General features: G+C 39.5%; 1 protein-coding gene across 6 annotated transcripts in view; it reads left to right on the top strand.

Annotated features, from left to right (window-relative positions):
* NALCN (sodium leak channel, non-selective) overlaps positions 1-19,960 on the top strand; it is a 342,682-nt gene that overhangs the window by 236,446 nt on the left and 86,276 nt on the right. For all 6 annotated transcript variants that reach the window (XM_021929744.2, XM_003914045.4, XM_009192178.4 and 3 more), the window contains 2 exons: positions 17,756-17,892; positions 19,436-19,577. In XM_021929744.2, coding sequence (XP_021785436.1) covers positions 17,756-17,892; positions 19,436-19,577 — 279 coding nt within the window. The remainder of the gene's footprint in view (positions 1-17,755; positions 17,893-19,435; positions 19,578-19,960) is intronic.

The raw sequence follows: 19,960 nt of genomic DNA, 5'->3' as shown, positions 1-19,960 counted from the left end.
ATACAGTAATCAAAACAGTATGATACTGGCATAAAGACACACATATAGACCAGTGGAACAGAATAGAGAGACCACAAATAAACCCTCATATATATAGTGAAATAATCTTCAACAGTGGTGTCAAGACCACACTGTGGGGAAAGGGCAGTCTCTTCAACAAATGGTGTTGAAAAATTGGATAGCCACACACAAAAGAATGAAGTTTGGCCCTTACCTTGTATGATATATAAAAATTAACTCAAAATGGTTTAAGGACCTTAACAAAAGACCTAAAACCATAAAGCTCCTAGAAGAAAACAAGGCAAAAGCTTCACGACATTGGAATTGTCAATGATTTATTGGATATGGCCAGACAGCAAAAGCAAAAATAGGGGACTGCATTAAGCTTAAAAACACTTGTACATCAAAGGAAACAATCAGTAGAGTGAAAAGCCAACCTATGGGATTGTAGAAAATATTTCCAAATCTTATGTCTGATAAGGAGTTAATATTGACAGTATGAAAGAGCTCCTATAGCTCAACAACAAAAATACAAATAATCTATTTTAAAAATAGGTAAAATGCTTAAGTTGACATTTATCTAAAGAAGATACACAAATGGCCAAGTAGATGAAAAGACGTTTAACATCACTAATCATTAGAAAAATACAAATAGAAACTACAATGAGGTATCACTTTATACCTATTAGGATGGCCACTATCAAAAAAACTGTTTGGCAAGAATGTGAAAAATTGCAACATTTGTACATTGTTGATGAGAATATAAAATGGTGTTGCTGCTGCGGAAAACAGTATGGCAGTTCCTCAAAAAATTAAACATAGCATTGTCATATGATATAATACACTTCTGGGTATGTATATCCAAAAGAAATGAAAATAGAATCTCAGAGATACTTGCACATACATGTTCATTGTAGTATTTTTCACAATAATCAGAAGGTGGAAGCAACCGTAGTATCCACCAGTGGATGAATAGATAAACAAAATGTGGTATCTACACACAATGAAATATCATTCAGCCTTAAAAATGAATAAAACTGACACATGATACACATGGATGAACCTTGAGGACATTATGCTAAGTGAAATAAGCCAGTCACAAAAAGACAAACTATGTATGATTTCTCTTTATATGAGTTTATCTAAAGTAGTCAAATTCAGAGAAACAGAAGACAGAATGATAGTTGCCAGGGGCTGGGGAGAGGAGGAAAAGGGAGCTGTTGTTCAATGGGTACAGAGTTTCCATTTTGAAAGATGAAAAAGTTCTGGAGATCTGTTGTACAACAATGTGACTATTTAACACTACCGAACTGTACACTTAAAATGATTAAGATGGGGCTGGGCGTGGTGGCTCATGCCTGTAATCCCAAAGCTTTGGGAGGCCAAGGTAGGCGGATTGCTTGAACCCAGGAGTGTGAGATCAGCCTGGACAACATGGCGACACCCTGTCTCTACTAAAAATACAAAAAATTAGCGTAGCTGGACCCGGTGGTGCATACCTGTAGTCACAGCTACTTAGGTGGCTGAGGTGAAAGGATTGCTTGAGCCCAAGAGATCAAGGCTTCAGTGAACTCTGATCATGCCATTACATTTCAGCCTGGGCAACAGAGTGAGATCCTGTCTCAAATAACAGCAACAGCCACAACAAAAATGATCAAGATGGCAAAATTTATGTTATATGTTTTTTGCCACAATTAATTTCTTTTCTTTAAAACTGCTCGCCATATTAACAATAAGGAGGTGGTTAGTGATGGCAATAAGAGCAAGCTCAGGGCCTTTGATGATACAGAGCTGGGTTGCAGAGGATAGGGAATCAGTGACGGGTAAGGAAGTGAAGGTGGATCACCAACCTTTCCCTCAAACTCCTCATACTGTTTCCAGATAGACCACCTGGTTGCTGACTGATTCTTAATTTTGTTAGATATGTTAACACCATTTGCTACAGTGCTACCCAACCTTTTCCCATTGTGATATGCATAGAGAATATTTGTATAACACACTGAAGTCAATAGGTAGGAAGCACAAGCAGCTGGAAATATGAGATATCAAGGATGCCTGCTGCTCCAGGGAATGGCTGCCCAGGAGCTAGAGGACCATACCCTGAAGAACCTATAAATAAGTAGTGGCTGAGAGTTGGAAAACTCTGCGTGTCACTCAAACCTGTTGATGCTGCCTAACTCCACGTGAAGCCATTCTTTCAATCTTTTGGTCAGAGATGACTCTTTTCATGTCAGTTTATTATTGCCCATAACTTTCCATGATGTAAATCTCAAAAGATAATTTTAAAGAGCATTTGATCTGCTATTTCTGAAATAGCTACTTACTTTTACGATAAATTCTTACTTTTATAATAAATGTTAGGCTTTTTATAATAAATTCTCTGTCACACTAAGATATGAACAGCAATAAAATTGGTTTGAAGAAATGAAATGGCTAAGACTGAGAACAGTTTAGATCAAGGTTTAAGCCAAGAAGTCACAACAGAGGCTCAAAAGTTGGGAATATCAATTATCAGCATAAAAACAACAGCCTAGGAATCTAGAAGTCAATCAAAAAGTGGAAATATGGGAGGCCAATGTGGGAGGATCACTTGAGCCCAGAAGTTGGAGACCAACCTGGGCAATATAGTGAGGCCCCAACTCTACAAAAAAATAAAATAAAAACTATTGCTGTGTGGTGGTCCATGGCCTGTGGTCCCAGCTGCTTGTGAGGCTGAGGTAGGAGAATCACCTGAGCCCGGAAGGTCAAGGCTCCTGTGAGCCGTGATTGTGCCACTGCATTCCAGCCTGGGCAACAGAGAAAGACCCTGTCCCCCCGAACCCCCCAAAAAAAGATAAAGATAGAAACAGTCAACTGGATTTTTACAGTCAAATAAGTAAAAGTGGGAGATTCAGAAGTCAGCTGAAAACAGGAGAAGTACCTGTTAGAATTGATGTCCTCCTGACATGAGTGGAATTGTGTCCCTCAAATAGATACATGGAAGTCCTACCCCTCAGTCCCTGTGAATGTAACTTGATTGGAAATAGGGTCTTTGTAGATGCAGTCAAGTTAAGATGAGGTCATTAGGGTGGACCCTAGTCCAATATTACTGGTGTCTCATAAAAAGAGAAGAGACACAGACACACAGGGAGAGCACCGTGTGATGATGGAGCAACAGACCGGAGTGATGTGGTCCACAAGGAACACCCAGGATTGCTGGGTCCATCACCAAGATCCATCACCAGCAGTTGGAAAAGCCCCGTGGAGTAGACCCCCCTCAGAACCTCCAGAATGAGCTTGTCTTGCTGACATCTTGATCTCAGACTTCCAGCCCCCAGAAATGTGAGACAATACATTTCTATTGTTTTGAGCCACCCAGTTTTTTGGAACTTTGTGGCAGCGGCCCTAGACAACTAACACACCTCCAGAGCCTTGTTCTCTGGACTCAAGAAGAAACGATCCCTTCTAAAGCTGGCAAGTAGCCTGGCTGAGAGCGTGGGGCAGCAGGGAACAATGGACATACCTTTGGAATCCTGCGCCAGCCTGCACCACCCTGGAGCAGCTTTCTCAGCAGATGGAGTTATTTTATTCTGCCTTTCTTTGATTATAGGAATCAAACCCCATCATAGTAAAATTTTATAGACTTCAGACTTTCTTAGAGGAAAGGTTTCTGTAAGCCCTTCCAAAATTTCATTTCATGTATGATTAACCCAAACCAGAGGGACTTTGCTTTAGAGACCTTTTCTTTGCCTCATCCACGGATACTCTGGACTGTTTTGTTAGCATGATCTCTCTTACCATGGAACAAACATGAAACTACACACCTAAGATTGTCCACTCGAGTTCACATTGGTGGGTTGTCGGTTGTATCATTCTTTAATTGTGCTAATTCAAAATTACTTTCATTCCAGTTTCCACAGCACTCTGCAAGGTAACCCTTCAATTAAAAAAAAAAAAAATAGGCCAGGCACAGTGGCTCATGCCTGTAATCCCAGCACTTTGGGAGGCAAGTGGATCACCTGTGGTCAGAAGTTTGAGACTAGCCTGGCCAACATGGTGAAACCCTGTCTCTACTAAAAATACAAAAAATTAGCCGGGTGGCATGTGCCTGTATGTAGTCCCAGCGACTCGGGGACTGAGGCAGGAGAATCACTTGAACCCAGGAGGCAGAGGTTGCAGTGAGTTGAGATCGTGTCTGCAAATCTCCATCTCAACAAGAGTGAAACTCCATCTCAAAAAAATAAATAAAATAAAATATAGTGGGATTTGGAGGGGAAATGTGCCCAAACTGGAGAGAAGCTCACACTTCAACTCCAACTGAACACCACCCACTGCTTAACTATAAGGATGCTATTTTATTTTGTTTCCTTTAATCAAGAGAACAAAATTGTTAAGAAGCATGAGTTTACTGCACTGTACTGTTAAAAACATCAAGGATGATAATGAAGAGCAACCTCACAGCACTTTTTCTTTCAGATCCTGTCACAGGCAATAGAAAACTAGGTTTGCAGTGGTTCTAAGATAAAAGCATGACAATTAGTTTTCAGTTTTATGCAGCACCTGACAGTTGTTGAATTACAAAAAGGCTTTCTTATAGTTGTGTTAAGATTTGTTGTGAGGAGTTAGAATAGTAAGGTTTACCCTGTGTGGACCTACACATTAAATAGGAACGTGCTGGAGCTGGAGTCACTGCCCTGATTCCTTTTGGACTCAAGCTTCACACAGTCCATTTGGATCTTTTTTCAAGAAATTCATGTACTTTTCCATTCTCCTGGAAGCATCCTCACCATCTGCTTTATCATCCATTCTTCAAATATTTGAGTCCCTACCATGTGTACAAGGCTAGGCCAGGTACAATAATAAATAAGTTCTTTGCTCCCATGGAGACTTCTGGTCTAATAGGGGAGTTGGATGTAAATCAAGTAATTAAAATAATTCCTAACTATGTAAAGGTTGAGATGAGCTTTCTTCAGAAAATAACATCATTTAAGGAGAGACATTCGTAGAAGACCCTGACACAAATGGTGGTCAAGGGTGAGGATGAAGAAAGTTACAGGAGAGCTAAGTTTTGCAAGATGAGCCTTATGGACTTCACAGAGGTGTGGTGGGTCAGGGGAGGGGAGCACACCTCCAGGGAGAAGGGAAAGCCTCTGTGCACCCAGAATGCAGGAAGACCAGGGTGGAGTGGTACAGAGTAAGTGTGGAAAAGTCAGCAGGGCATGAACCATTCAGTGCCCTGAGAAACACAGTAAAGACATTTACCTTTTTTTTTTTTTTCCTCTTTAGACAGAGTCTCACTCTGTCACCCAGGCTGGAGTGCAGCCGTGTAATCTTGGCTCACTGTAACCTCTACCTCCCAGTTTCAAGCGATTCTCCTGCCTCAGCCTCTTGAGTAGCTAGGATTACAGGCGTGCACCACCACTCCTGGCTAATTTTTATATTTTTAGTAGAGACGGGGTTTCACCATGTTGGCCAGGCTGGTCTTGAACTCCTGACCTCAGGTGATCCACCTGCCTTGGCCTCCCAAAGTGCTGGGATGACAGGCATGAGCCACCATGCCAGCTGGGATATTTACCTTTAATGTTTACCTTTGACCTGAGCCACTGAAAGCTTATAAGATGGGAGGCAGTGGTGAACCAGAGAGCTATTTGGAAAATAAAATCAAGAGGGACTTGGTGATAGGTTGGATTTAAAGACATGAGTGGGAGAGTCTCAAAGATGACTCCCGGTTTCAGGTTTCTACTAACTGAGTCAAGAAATACTAGCATACAATCATGTTTGGGGGAAAAGTTCATCAACTCAGCCTTGGGCATGTTGAGTTGGTGAATCTTTCAAGATGTCTAAGCAGAGATACCTAATAGTTGTGTATAGGTCTGGAGTTCAGGGGAGAAGGATGGCTGCCCGGAGATATAAATGTGGAAGTTCAATGTAATTCTTAATTATTTATTCAGGTGCTGTTCTAGACATGTGGGGTAGGTCAGTGAACAAAATAGACAAAAATGACTGCCTCCTTTGAGCTTCAGTTCTAGTAAAGTTCTCCATATTTTCATAATAGTGGAAGGTATAAATCTGGATGAGGTTGTATAGGGTGGGAAGAAAAAAGATACTGGAGCCTTGAGGAAGAACAACATTTAATAACTGCTGGTGTTTGCCTTTATGGTAACTCAGTCTGTCTCTGTTTCCCTCCTTGTGTATTTTCACTTTCAGTTCCATTGCAAATAGTAAACATTTTCTGTGTCTCAAGTTCAAAACTCCCAACAAGAACAGATCTGATTGATCCAGCTAATCAATATGATTCCTTTTAGGCAGGAATTTCATCTCTGATTGCCTCGCAGTGCTGGCCGGTCTTATAGAAAGTCCTTCTCTTTGGCCCAGTTTCTGGCTCAACCAGCTTTGACAACGGTAATGGGTGACTTTGTAGAGCTTTAGAGCTGAATTAAAGAAAACACAAGATGAGGATAGGACATTTTTGTGGTGCCAGAAAATAAAGAAGAGCTAAAAAGGAAAAAAAAAGAAAAAAGAAACAAACAAAATAGATATATGTCTGAAGACTAGAGAAACCGACTGAAAGAGCCCCTAGTGGCCAAAGCAGGAAGACTTTGAGCAGTGAAATGAATAAGGACAGTATTGGGTTATAACCCAAAGAATACAATAAATAGTCACAAATACATATTTATATAAATACATGATTGAATACATAAATAAAGGAGAAGGGACAACTGATTCTTACAGAATAATTCCAAGTAATAAACATAGAGAAATAGAAATAATAGAATAATAAATGAAGGAAACAGAAAATGGCCATTAGGACACCATTGTAATTGCCACAGGCAAGAGCTAACGAATACCAAAATTAGTATGTGAAACTTTAAGGAGAAATAGAACACTTGCGTGGCCTCAAAGTGTCCTCTCCACATCTTTTTTAAATTATTGTAGCAGCTTTAATATCTGCCCGCAAATTCTTTGATACTCCTCCTTCCTAAGAGATAAAGCTTTAATTCTTCTCTTTTAAGTGTCAGCTAAAGTCAGTGACTTGCTTCAAGCCAATGGAGTAGGAAAAGAGAAACATTGAATGTAACTTTATAATGCAGAAACCTGGCAGGCGTCACCTGACCCAAGTAAGGACAGTTAACCTCAATGTCATGTACACCCTGATATGATGAGAAGGGTGTATCATCTCCATGATATTCGTCCCAAAAATGTATAAACTCAGTCTAATCATGAGAAAACTTCAGGCAACCCAAAATTGGGGGACACTCTGCAAATTACCTGACCGGTACACCTCAAAACCATCAAGGTCACTCACAACAAGAAGAATTAGAGGAATTGTCACAGCCGAGATGTGACAATGAAATGCAATGTGGTTTCCAGGATGAGCTCCTGGATCAGACGAAAGTCATTCATGCAAAAACCTGGGAATTCCCAATGAGCTCTTTAGATAAAAGTATTTGACCAAGGTTAATTTGCTAGTTTTGATAAATGTTCTACGGTATATAACATGCTAGGTCAAGGTATACAGGAACTCTCTGTACAATCTTTGCAACTCTCGTGTAAATTTTAAATTACTTCAAAATAGTGTCGTTGTAAATAGGATGAGAATTTTTTATGGTAAGCTGTAATAATGCAACATATAAATTAGCTCCTGTGTTGCCTTGTTCAAAGATACATACATGTATGTAACTTTATGCCATGAATACGTTGTATCAAGTTTACACTTTATTATGCTTTTTTGATCTCAGAAAGCTGGGAACACACACTTTATCAAGAGCCACATGTGATTTTTGTGATTTTGTTTCTAGTAGAAAATCTGATGTAACTTGTCATTACTCCTCTTTCATCTTTGCCAGTAATATAACTCGTCTGAAATTGGAAGACTTGCTTGTGCTGGATAATATAGATGATTCCATATTGTAAAGGCTCTAAGAAAAGAATAATAGAATTAGGAGAAATATTACAAATGATCCTCTTCTGCCTGTTGATGGGAGTCTATTAGTGTTGCTTTCTTGTTCTCATCTCATCACCACTGGATTGTCATTGTATCGTGTGTACAACGTGAGGCCACAGGGCTACAGAGAGTTCTGCCCTTAATTAAAAATGTGTCATGCTAGTAGGGGAAAGCACACATAATTAGAAAGTTATAGTGCAAACCGCTGAGCAAAGTGCACAGAGGAAGATGTGGCTAAATGCAAGGAGCACACAGGAAGATGTGACTAAATGCAAGGTGCACAGAGGAAGATGTGGCTAATTTGGTTTAGAGGCAGGTCCTGGAGGATGTGTCTAAAAATGAAGCATAAAATTTTCTTAGGAAAGTGAGAGAAAATATCCCATATAAGAGGAACAACAGGCACAAGATTCAGAAGTAAAAGCGTACCAATTGCTTGAAAATGTTGTTTGGATGTGGCAGTATACAACAGTTTTAGAAGCTCAAGCTCTGGAATCCAGAAGTCCAGTTCTGTGTGACTTCAGGCAGCTGATTGAAGCTCCATGGACCTGTTTCCTCATCGATGACCTTGCATAACATGGAGCTGATTATGGTACCAACATCAGGGAGCTAATTTTTAGGGTTAAATAATATTAGCATAAAGTGCTCAGCATCATATCCAGCATGCGTGTTTACTGCTTCCTCTACCAGTTGTTATTCTGAGAAATATTCCTGGAGAAGATGGTTTTAGAGGGATTTACAAGAGTTAAATACGTGTATTGCAGGCATGGGGAACAGTATCTTCATGTGACATCCCTGTGTGAGGGGGGCACAAACCTACGGGTTAGAGCACAGAAGGCAAAGCACTGGAAGGCCCACTTATGCCATGCTAAGAAGATTAGAATTTCTTCTATACATAATTGATAGTCTTTGCATTGCTTTAAGGACCAGAGGGACATAAAGGTATTTCTTTTCTAGATGTTCTAAAAGATTGGTTTAAAGGGACAAGACTAAGACAGAAAGCCAGTTAGGAAGGTTTCAGGAGTCTCAATGAGATGAAATTTGGATGACCGAGTGACCACTGGGTTCAGCAAAATAGGAAGTGTGCTGACTTTGCCAAGAGCAGCCTCAGTGAGGCAGGGGGGACGCCTGAGACAGGAGAGGATGGAAGAGGGGTGGGAAGTGACATAATGGTGGTGTACATTCATCTCTTTGAAGAAGCAAGCTTAAATAGCGAAGGAGGCATGATCACGAGAAATGGTTTAACTGCCTATTTTCATTTTCGTTTTTACAACCAAGAGTCTTGAGAAAACAATCCAATCAACGTAGCAAAGGAGAAGAAATTGGGGAGAGAGGGAGAGGTTGAGTGGTCTCAGATTAGCCAGAGGAAAGGGACTCAAGAGCATGTACCTGTCACCCCATTCATATGGGTGAAGTCATCCTCCTGTAGAGCAAGCAGTCACTGTGGCATGGTGATAGCTTTGGTTTGTATGGCACATTTCCCTTGAGTAATTCAAATTACAGGCATATTGCTAGCTCGCTTATACATCTGGCATTTATGTAAAAGACTAAAGATCTCATTTTTTGAGAACACTGAAATCCAAAGGGGTGAAGAGATTATAAAACCGAACAAAAGTTTAAATCCATGTCTTCTTACTTTTTTACTGTTTTTACTTATGCTATCTATCTCTGATGTTTTATAAATTTAAAAAAAGAAAAATTACATGGGAGTGTGTGTGTATGTGTGTGTGAGTGTATGTGTGTGTGAGTGTATGTGTGTGTGTATCTGGGAGGGAGTGTGTGTGTGTGTGTGTGTGTCCTGAATTCCCTTTGGTATGACATTTTCCCCTAGCACTTATGAATAATCATCTCATAATAAGAACCAAGTATCTAGTTTACGTGAAATTCTAATATAATTTCATCTGAAGTGGAGCAAAAAGATATATACTTTTTTATCATACTGAGCATGTTTCTATGACTCAGTAAATTCTCTAATGGAAACAACTGTGTCTCAGTTGAATAACAAAGGAGAGATACAATATAAAATAGAGATGTTTGGGACCTAGAAGAGTAAACCTACAAAATCAATCTTTATTTATCACCACTGTCTCTAAGAAATTATTAATGATATTAATGGGATATTAAGGGACAATAATGTGAGCAAAATGTGTTCATTCAACATAATTAGGTATTCTGGTTTTTGAATAGGTTTTTTTTTCTTTTACTAGTTTATTAGAGTTGTTGGTTAGCTTAGCCTTGCTGCAAATATTATTTATGTTGTTGCACAAAGTAACCTTCTGAAGGACATTTAAAGCTTGTAAGATCTTAAGGGTTGTGATAACAGCATGAAAGTAAACATTTTATGCACATTTTGGGGATCTCATAGATGGCATAAATGCAACAGTCTGTTGTAAGTGCTCTGCTGAGCTCCCAAACCAACAAGCACAAACAGCCACTTAATTGCCCAGTGTACCCGCTCCTCTGAAAACAGAGCTTCTCTTCACACTTACTTCAGGAGCATATTGCTTGGACGAATGAGTAACCAGCCAGGATACAGCACATGCAATTAATCAGCTAATGTTATGAGCATTTTGGGTGTCAGCTGTCACATAAAAATGTAGCTTTTATGGCCCATAGGCTAACCAAGAAATGAGCCCTCCAATTTATATCTATGACTTCAGTTGATGTGCCTAAATAATTGAAACCCCACTTCGACCTTGGGCATACTGGATGTATTAAATATTTTTGTAAAAGGGGGCAAATTAGTAACTTAAACATGTTTTTAAATGAAACATTTGAAAAGTCTTCAGTATCGCTGTCTTCTATGCACTATTTTGAGTTGGTTGCTTGTTGTCCACAGCAGAAAAGACAATGCCCACCCACCTGAATAAATTCTGTGTTGGATTTCACAGGTCAGTGAGGGATATTCTTTATATTTATATATTAAGGTTTTATAATTACACAGAGATATTATTAAAAACCAACATGTGTGATCATTATTCCAGATACCCCATCTGTTTTGACTGTGTAATTTGGGTTGTAAAATCACATATACAAATTAGCAAGAGAAACTCCCTTGAAAAAATAATAGTTTACGCCTTAGGAAGATGCTGTGTTCTGAATTGCTATGTCATATATATAGATCCAGAAAAAACAGCCAAAGCCACTGTGTAAAGAAGCAAAGAGAATTCAGCCGTAATTTATTTGCATAACAAAGAGGAGGAACTCCTTTCCTTTCTCCTGATTGAAGATAATGTGGTTATTTTTCCTATATGGAACAACCACAAAATATTCTACAGTTATGTCAACTCACAAATCTACGCACAGTTTTCAAACTAACACGGACTGGATTTCAAAATGAGAATCTCCCAAGTCTGAATGTTTTTTAAATTGTTTTCTTTTGGGAAATCATACAAAAAAATTACAAAAATTTGTATTTAAGGTAATTCTTCAATTCAGCTATTCCTCACAGCAATCAGAAAGGAACTGAAATTGAATAATGTTTGAATATTTTAACAGAAGAAAGCACAGGCTGAAATAGGGAAGATTTAAGCGATGAGGCAGAACACAGTATGTGTCATGCAGAGCAATTACACCCGAAGTCTCTTGAGAAGCCAGGGGAAGCAGAGGCTTTCAGCCGCCCAATGTATAATGATATCTCAGCCAGGCAGATGCTGAGGCGTAGAAGAACACTGAGCTTAGATGACTTCTAGTCTTAAAGCTCAAGGTTTGAAGTTTGTTTCTTTGATTCTAATTTCATTCTTGCAAATGTGCTTTTCTTTACCATGTGAATGTGTGACAAAGCTATCATTTGATCTCTCGGTTGCAGTCAGACTTCATGCTCAGCTGAGGCCATTATAAACTGCCTTTGTACTGTTCTTTACATTAGATTTTTCAATATGAAAAATAAAATCCCAGGATTCTCTACACTGTGTTCTTTCCCTTCAAGAATCATGATCTTTAAAACACTTTTGAAATGGACATTTACAATTATAATTACTTTATGTTAAAAGATCTTCTTTTCTTGGTGTAGTATAATGATCTTAAAAATTCAGATCCACTTCTTATAATCTATATTATTCATTCATTTGCATCAAAGTAAATTTAATCTTGGAAAATCTTTGCTTAAATGCAAAAAAATGGGAAAAGAATTTGGATAAAAGGTAGAATACGATTTCATTACATTTTAAAAGCTTAATAGTGTCTTCAAAGTAATGTGTAATATTTTATTTGTCATGGTCACCTCATCCCCCACCACCAGCACATACCCTGTCTACTCCCATCTTACTCTTTCTTCCTTTTTCTCTGTCTGTAGTTTGGTCAAAATCATGGGTTGGGAAAGAAGTCAGAGTTCATGGTGATTGATAGTGCTGAAGTAACAATTGAGTAATTTTGCTTAACTATATCATCTTCCCTTTTTAAAAACTTTTAACTGAACTACAATATACATATAGAAAGATGTATTTTATACATTTTTGCAAACTGAACACACCCAGCACCCTGCTCAGGAAATATTGACTGTGCCTTAGAAGCCCCTTTCCATACTCCCTCCCCTTCCCCTCCACCCCCACCCAGGACACCCACTCTGCAGACACCCGGCAGCACATGTCAGTGTCACCTGCTGGTTTAACTTCACCTGCCTGGAATCATTCAGTATGTACTCTGTTATTGTGTCTGGCTTCCTTCACTCACTGTTATGTTGTGAAATCCACATTCTTGCATTGAGATGTAGTTAACTCATTCAAATATTTAAATAAATCCAAATGTATTTTTCCATTCAACTGCTAGTGGGCATTTGGACAGTTCACATTTCGGTACTCTAACAACTGGCACTGCTGTGGCCAAGGGATGTCTTGTGCCTTATATGGGTGTGCACTCATTTCTTGCAGGCACTCACCTAGGAGAGGACCTACAGGGCTGCTGGGTGTACCTGTACTCATTTTTAGTTGATGCTGCTTCTCTCTCAATAACAGCAAAGAGTGCATAGGAACTGCCGTCCAGAAAGAGAACACTTCCTTGCTTTTAGGAGGTTTGATTCAGTGCCTCAGCGGTGAGATTTGAAATACTTACCCTTCAAGCAGCCACTCATCTTCCTCTATGTTGACTGGCCCTTATGCACATCTGTACAGCAATGATGCCAGGTTTGCAAAATTGTGAAGAACCCTCTGAGTTTCCAAAAAGAGCTTCTCATCTGTTCTTTGTAGTTTCACAGTGCAATGACCAAGTGGTGCTGAGTTCTAATTCATTTATTTACAGAGTTCTATTTCTACTCCCTAGAATGTACTAGAGAAGTAAATTTAAAATGGTATCTTGTTCCTAAGGAGCATACAAGCTTTGGGGAGTGTAAATATCTCTAATACCAATTAAAATGGGGGTGGAACCCGTTTTTAAAACATGTAAACAAGGTGACTGTTGGTATCCTACGTATGTTAATATATTCAAGGATATTTGATAAAATATATCTTGCCATTTCCCTGACATGTCCCTTTACAAACTTTTTTTTTTTTTTGAGACGGAGTCTTGCTATGTCCCCCAGGCTGGAGTGCAGTGGCACAATCTCGGCTTACTGCAAGCTCCGCCTCCCGGGTTCACACCATTCTCCTGCCTCAGCCTCCCAAGTAGCTGGGACTACAGACACCCACCACCACACCCGGCTAATTTCTTTGTATTTTTAGTAGACGGGGTTTGACTGTGTTAGCCAGGATGGTCTCAATATCATGACCTCGTGATCCGCCCACCTCGGCCTCCCAAAGTGCTGGGATTATAGGCATAATCCACCATGCCCAGCCTACAAAATGTTTATATCTGTACTTTGTCTCAACCTTCATTAGTTTGTTAATGACAGATGCCATTCAGGTTAAACAACACAGGAGTCTAATTTTATTCTCTTCTGTGAATCTAAGGACACACATACTCCACACCAACAAATTTATTCAATCAATCAATAGATATTTTATGTTTATCTCTCTACACTTCAGGGTATATCTACAATCTTTTATTTCCCATTCGTCTGCTGGAGAGTTTAGTTTAGAGTTGAGTTCCACCACCTGATCAACGCCATTATTCCTTCACTGAATATTTGCTCAGCTCACCTTGTGTCCAGCGCCATGCCAGCCACTGGCCCTGGAATAATGAGCAGATCCCTACATGGTTCCTGTCCTCACCAAGTTTACAGTCTCAGGGAAAAGAGATCTGTTGTTCAAGGGATCACACAATATAGCCTCAAACGACAGTACGTGTAGGGGGTTTAACGGCATTCTCCCAAAATGTGTGTCCAGCTGGATCCTCAGAATAAGACCATCTTTGGAAAGTGAGTCTTTGCAGAGGTAATCAGTTAATTGTTCTGGATGATCCAGTGTTTGGCATTTATAAGGAAAAGGAGAGTGGGATCAGACTCAGAGACACAGAAACACACAGGCCAAGAAGGTCACGTGGAGACAGAAGCAGGGATGGGGCATTACAGCTACAAGCCAAGGACCTCCAAGCATGGCTGAGAATCACGAGAAACAAGAGAAAGGCAAGGAAGGACTCTCCCCTGGAGCCTTCAGAGAGAGCATGGCCCTGCTGGCACCTTGATGTTTGACTTCTAGCCTCCAGAATGCTGAGAGAGTAAATCTCTATTGTGCTAAGCTAACGATCTAGTGGTAACATGTGACAGGAGTCCTAGGAAACTAATGTAATGTGGATTCAATTGAACCGTAAGAAAATGCAGATTTTCAACTGCTTTGAGCCACACAAACAGCAATATTACAGGATTCATCCTAACATGTTATGAGCTTGTAAGAGGAAAACCTTGTCAGAGAAAGCTTCTCTGAGGAATTTCTAGTAGAACTGAAATCTGGAGAACAAGTAGAATTTGATGGAGTTCAAGAGAGAAAGAAGAAGAGAGGGGAGCCCGGCAGAAGGACGGGAGGTAAGGAGGTTCTGAGGTAGAGGGTGCAGATGTTTCTGAGCAACTGAAGGATGTGACTGATGGTGTGGGGATAGGGCTAGCTGAGGCTGGACAGGCAGGGAGGCACCAAAAAAAGGCCTTTGAGCCTAGATCAAAGATTGAGATTTTGACCAGGCATGGCAGCTCACACCTATAGTCCCGGCTACTCAGGAGGCTGACGCAAGAGGATCGCTTGAGCCCATGAGTTTGAGGCTGGCCTGGGCAACATTGCAAGATCCCATATCTTTAAAAAAAAAGTTTCTATTTTTGTTTGTTAAAACAGAAGTTTTTATTTTTGTTTGTTAAAAGCGGTGGATAGCCAGGCGTGGTGGTGCATGCTTGTAATTCCAGTGACTTAGGAAACTGAGGCTTGAACCAGAAGGCAGAGGTTGCAGTGAGCCAAGATCACACCACTGCACTACAGCCTGGGCGACAGAGCAAGACTTATCTCAAAAAAAAAAAAAAAAAGAAAAGAAAAGAAAAAGGCAATGGATTGCTATTGAAAGGTTTTAAGACAGAGCATGAGAAATTACAATAACCACAGAATGAAGAACAGATTAGAAAGATCTGAAGCACGGAGAAATCACTGCAGGGAGTGCAGGAACCCAGTGGTACATTGGCCAGGGAGGCACTGGTGGGGATGCAGGCAGTGGGCAGGCCAAGAGGTTTTTAGGAAAGAACTCTGTGTTTTCATTTCAATGACATGTCCCAATTAATATACCATTTGCCCTTTTGTCTCTTCGAAGACATTGAATTCTCATAAAATATACATACAGTGCTGATACATCTAGAGCCCCCAAGTCAACTCTTCTGACCATGTGTCTCTATTCTGCTGCCCATGAAGTCTCTTGGAATAGAAGTAGTGCCTTCATTTTTTTTCTTATTTCTCTCTTTCCTCTCTACCTTGTGTTTCCAAGCACTTTGTTCCTATATTTACCCAGAGTGGCCATTCTATTTTATTATCATTGTCTGTTTATAGAACTATCTATCCAGTTATACTGTGGGCTCCATGAGGGCGAGTGCCTGACTTATTTGTTTTTATATCCCCTGAACTTAGCGCAGAACCTGACCTATAAGATTTGATTTATAAGTGACAGTATCCATGCATAAATAAATGAGTCGGCAAATGCATGAGTTAACAAATACTTTATTTCTGCTTTATCTTATCACCTTTGGCCGGATATACCTGCCTTACACTCTGATCTGATCTAATAAATTAACTGCTTTTTCTATTTCTGCTCTATTTACCACTGACAAATATTTTTCTACTAGTTGTATCAACTTATAAAAAACAAGACTCTTCCTGGTAAATCTCTTTATTCGTATATGGAATCGTTTTTCTGATTGTGTACACATCACGGAGATGCTACTAGTTTTTGTTTTGTGTCTTTGGGAGCTAATTCCTTGCCACTGGCATCATCATAACCATGGAACTGTTGAGAACACTCCATTTTGCACACATTACTGTGTTGAGCACTCCAGTTAGGAGGGGAGGAGGCAATGAACAGCAGTGACTCCTTCTCTAAATAAGATTACCATCTAAGACAGAAAAACCAAAGGCTACCCACAAAATCAAATCAGACTTACAAATGGCTAAGGTAAATGTTTATGTTACACAAAACAAAAATGTAAGAGCAATTTCTGCAGCCTACTAAGAAAACCAGAAATCAGGATCATCTCATCATGAGCTCACAACCAATTGCATAGTTGAATTATCCATCATACTGAAATGGGAATGTTTCCCCAAAAAGAAGCCTTCATCTTCTCCTTAGCCAATTTGTATTTCCACGTGCAAGAGGGGTGCATTGCCAATTCTCTTCCTGTTTTAAAATCTCTCTTGGCCTCTAATTCTTATCTTTCCACAACATCTAAGACAAATTGTAGTTATAGAGTAAAAGCATACCCAAAAAGGAGGTAAATGAGCAGATAGTTTTTGAAACCTGCCTCCCAAACCCCTCCAAAAAGGCAGACTGAACTAAATGTACTATTTGAAAGGGATCAGCGTTAAAAGATGCAGTTTGGGGAGCCGGGACAGAAGACAGGGCAGACATGGGGAAGTGTGTTCCAGTCTGCAGAAAGTCCGGGAGAAGGGGAGAGGTAAACAGAAGTAAAGAGGGACTCCAAGAGACATCTGCACTGGGAGAGAAAAAGAGAGCATAGGAAAGTGAAGCATGAATTCTGCAAGCCACAGTCCACCTTCACAATATCTTAGTTCAGCCTTGTTCCAGTTTATGATGTTAAACCTGAGCTTCCCTGAAACTCAATTTGTAGAAATATAAATATATACTCTTAAATAAATCCATTTGATTGTCATTTCTCACAAAGATATCGTATGGCATTTAAGTTCGTCGTGTCCAAACATGTTTGCAGCTAAATAGAAAACTCGCTGCATGGACCAAAGGTGGTGGTTCTGTTTTGAGCTTTTCTGTTTTAATCTGCTAGATGACATAACCAATTGTCTTGCCATTGTCTCTCTTTACAAATGCTACTTGGTATGATTCTGTAATTAATTTTTTTTTATTTTTCATGTTTTTTAAAATTTTTAATCCTAGCTTTATACGTGTGTAAACAAATTTTATTGTTTAAATATGCAAGTAATAGTGAACCATTCAAAATGTCTGAGATGAAAAGAGGCTTCTCTTTGGGAATAAAATAACATAACGTTTTCCTTGAATTTTTTTTCCGGTTTAGTTTTTTGTTGTTGTTGTTAAGTTTTATTTTTGTTTATTTCTGTAACTCAAAAGTTTTAGCTCATGGAGCAATTTATTTCGGGTAAGAGTCATATACTTGGTAGGCCTTCGCTGCCATCTACTGGCATTTCATGTAATTACTTATTATTGCTTCCATTCTAAAATTAATTTTGTGTAACATGTATAATAGTATTATAGATTCCCCCTTTTTTCTTCTTTCCATTTTTTCTTTAGTTAAAGCAAAGTGAAGCAAATGCAGACACCAAAGAAAAGCTCCCTTTGCGCCTGCGAATCTTTGAAAAATTTCCAAACAGACCACAAATGGTGAAAATCTCCAAGCTTCCTTCAGATTTTACAGTTCCTAAAATCAGGTACCAAAGTATTCCTTTAATTGCGTGTGTCACATACATCGTAAAAGATTCACCATCTTAAGTCTCATTTAACCCTTCTTTTAAGTATATGTGGGTTGGGTTCCTTTCTATTTTAAGTTATTACCTATCTTTCTACTACCTCTACCTCTATTTTTAAAAAATAAATAAACAAACAACTTTGACCTTTTAAGCAATGTATTCAGAGAAGAGTCACTTTATAACTGCAGTACCCTAAGCAAGAAGGCTGCTTCCCATCGCTTCTCTCTGGGATGACTCCTCGGGAATGGGACGGCCCAGGAAACTGGAGAAGCTGTTCAATGTTGCAGGGATGGCAGGTAGACATCCATCTCTGACCCCAACCATAGAAGACTAAAATTGCCTCTGTGGCCCTTTTATCTTCAAGCAAACAGAGAAACCACAGCTGGCCCAGTTTGTGTACTACTACAGCATTTATTTAGCCTACCATGTCAGGTTACCATATAATTTGTCTTCCACTTTTTAAAAGAAGAACCACCGCATTTCTCCACTCATACTATTTTGATTTTCTACCATGTTTGCCCTCCAGTTAAGCAAATGCATAAAAGATGCTTTAAACACCTATTTTTAATAATAAAAGGAAATTCTTCTAGTTATAGCTCAAGAAATTACAAATAGAATTATAGTCATATGTTACTAGTTTTAAAAATAATTCTTTGGAGGGTTATAAAAGTATGAGACTGGATGTGGTGCCATAATATTTAAAATTCAGATAGAAATATATTTGCATTTCTAATCTTAAAAAACAAAATTAATTGAATTTGGTAATTTGAAGAGACGTTACTTGAATTTTCATTATGCTTTGAAGATCAGATGAAGGCACTTGCTTTTGAGTCTTAAAATGTAAAATTCTCTCTTAATCATTCTTATGATAAATGGACATTTAGAGAGAGCAACTAATTCTTCCAAGTCTTAGAGGGGAAAAAAGGTGTTTTATTACCACAATAAGATTCCAAAAACTGGGCTGGGTGCGGTGGCTCACACCTGTAATCCCAGCACTTTGGGAGGCCGAGGCGGGCAGATCACCTGAGGTCGGGAGTTCGAGACCAGCCTGATCAACATGGAGAAACCCCATCTCTACTAAAAATACAAAATTAGCTGGGTGTGGTGGCGTATGCCTGTAATCCCAGCTACTCTGGAGGCTGAGGCAGGAGAATCGCTTGAACCCGGGAGGCGGAGGTTGCAGTGAGCCGAGATTGTGCCATGGCACTCCAGCCTGGGCAACAAGAGTGAAACTCCATCTCAAAAAAAAAAACCAGATTCAAAAAACTACCATCAGTTACTGAGTAATATTGCTTGAAAGTTATTTCAAGGGTTTTGCTTTTTAAGCAGGAGTCACTGAGTTTCGAGGAAGCCGTTGCTAATGAAATATTTTAGTCATGATCTAGTTGTCTATGATCTTTTGTCACTGCTTTATCTTTGCTCAAGCAAACTTATCATTGCAAAATGCTGTCACTTGCTCCATTCCATTAATAATGCCTGATGTGCGTATACTTCATTTGCAAAGGGAGAGTTTTATGAAGCAGTTTATCGACCGCCAGCAACAGGACACATGTTGCCTCCTGAGAAGCCTCCCTTCCACCTCTTCCTCGTCCTGCGACCACTCCAAACGCTCAGCAATTGAGGACAACAAATACATCGACCAAAAAGTAAGCTCCGCTGTTTCAAATAACCAGGCTTCTAAAAAGCATGTGTGTTTGAGAAAAGAACTGCAGAGTTCTTTAGGGTCCTGGAATCCAATTTCTCAAGAGAATAATGAAAAAAAAAAAATGATTTCATTTGTAAAAGATATCATGAAACCTAACATTTTTTACTCTGTGCGGTAAAATTTTGCATTTCTCCGTGTCAGCTTTTGAGCTGCGCCATGTAGCAGCCATGAGACTTTGTAAACATCAAGAGCCTCCCAAATCTGCATTTTCTCATGTGCAGAATAAAGGGCCAGGATCTCCAAGGCTCAGTCCAGGTGTAATGACCTGCCACCTCCTGCAGGTACAACTGCTTATGTATACTTAATAAATCAGAGAGAATACCA

The sequence above is a fragment of the Papio anubis genome, chromosome 15 (assembly GCF_008728515.1).
Source record: "Papio anubis isolate 15944 chromosome 15, Panubis1.0, whole genome shotgun sequence".
Classification (NCBI taxonomy): Eukaryota; Metazoa; Chordata; class Mammalia; order Primates; family Cercopithecidae; genus Papio; species Papio anubis.
The sequence above is the reverse complement of the archived record's forward strand: the minus strand, read 5'-3'. Positions and strand labels throughout refer to the sequence as shown.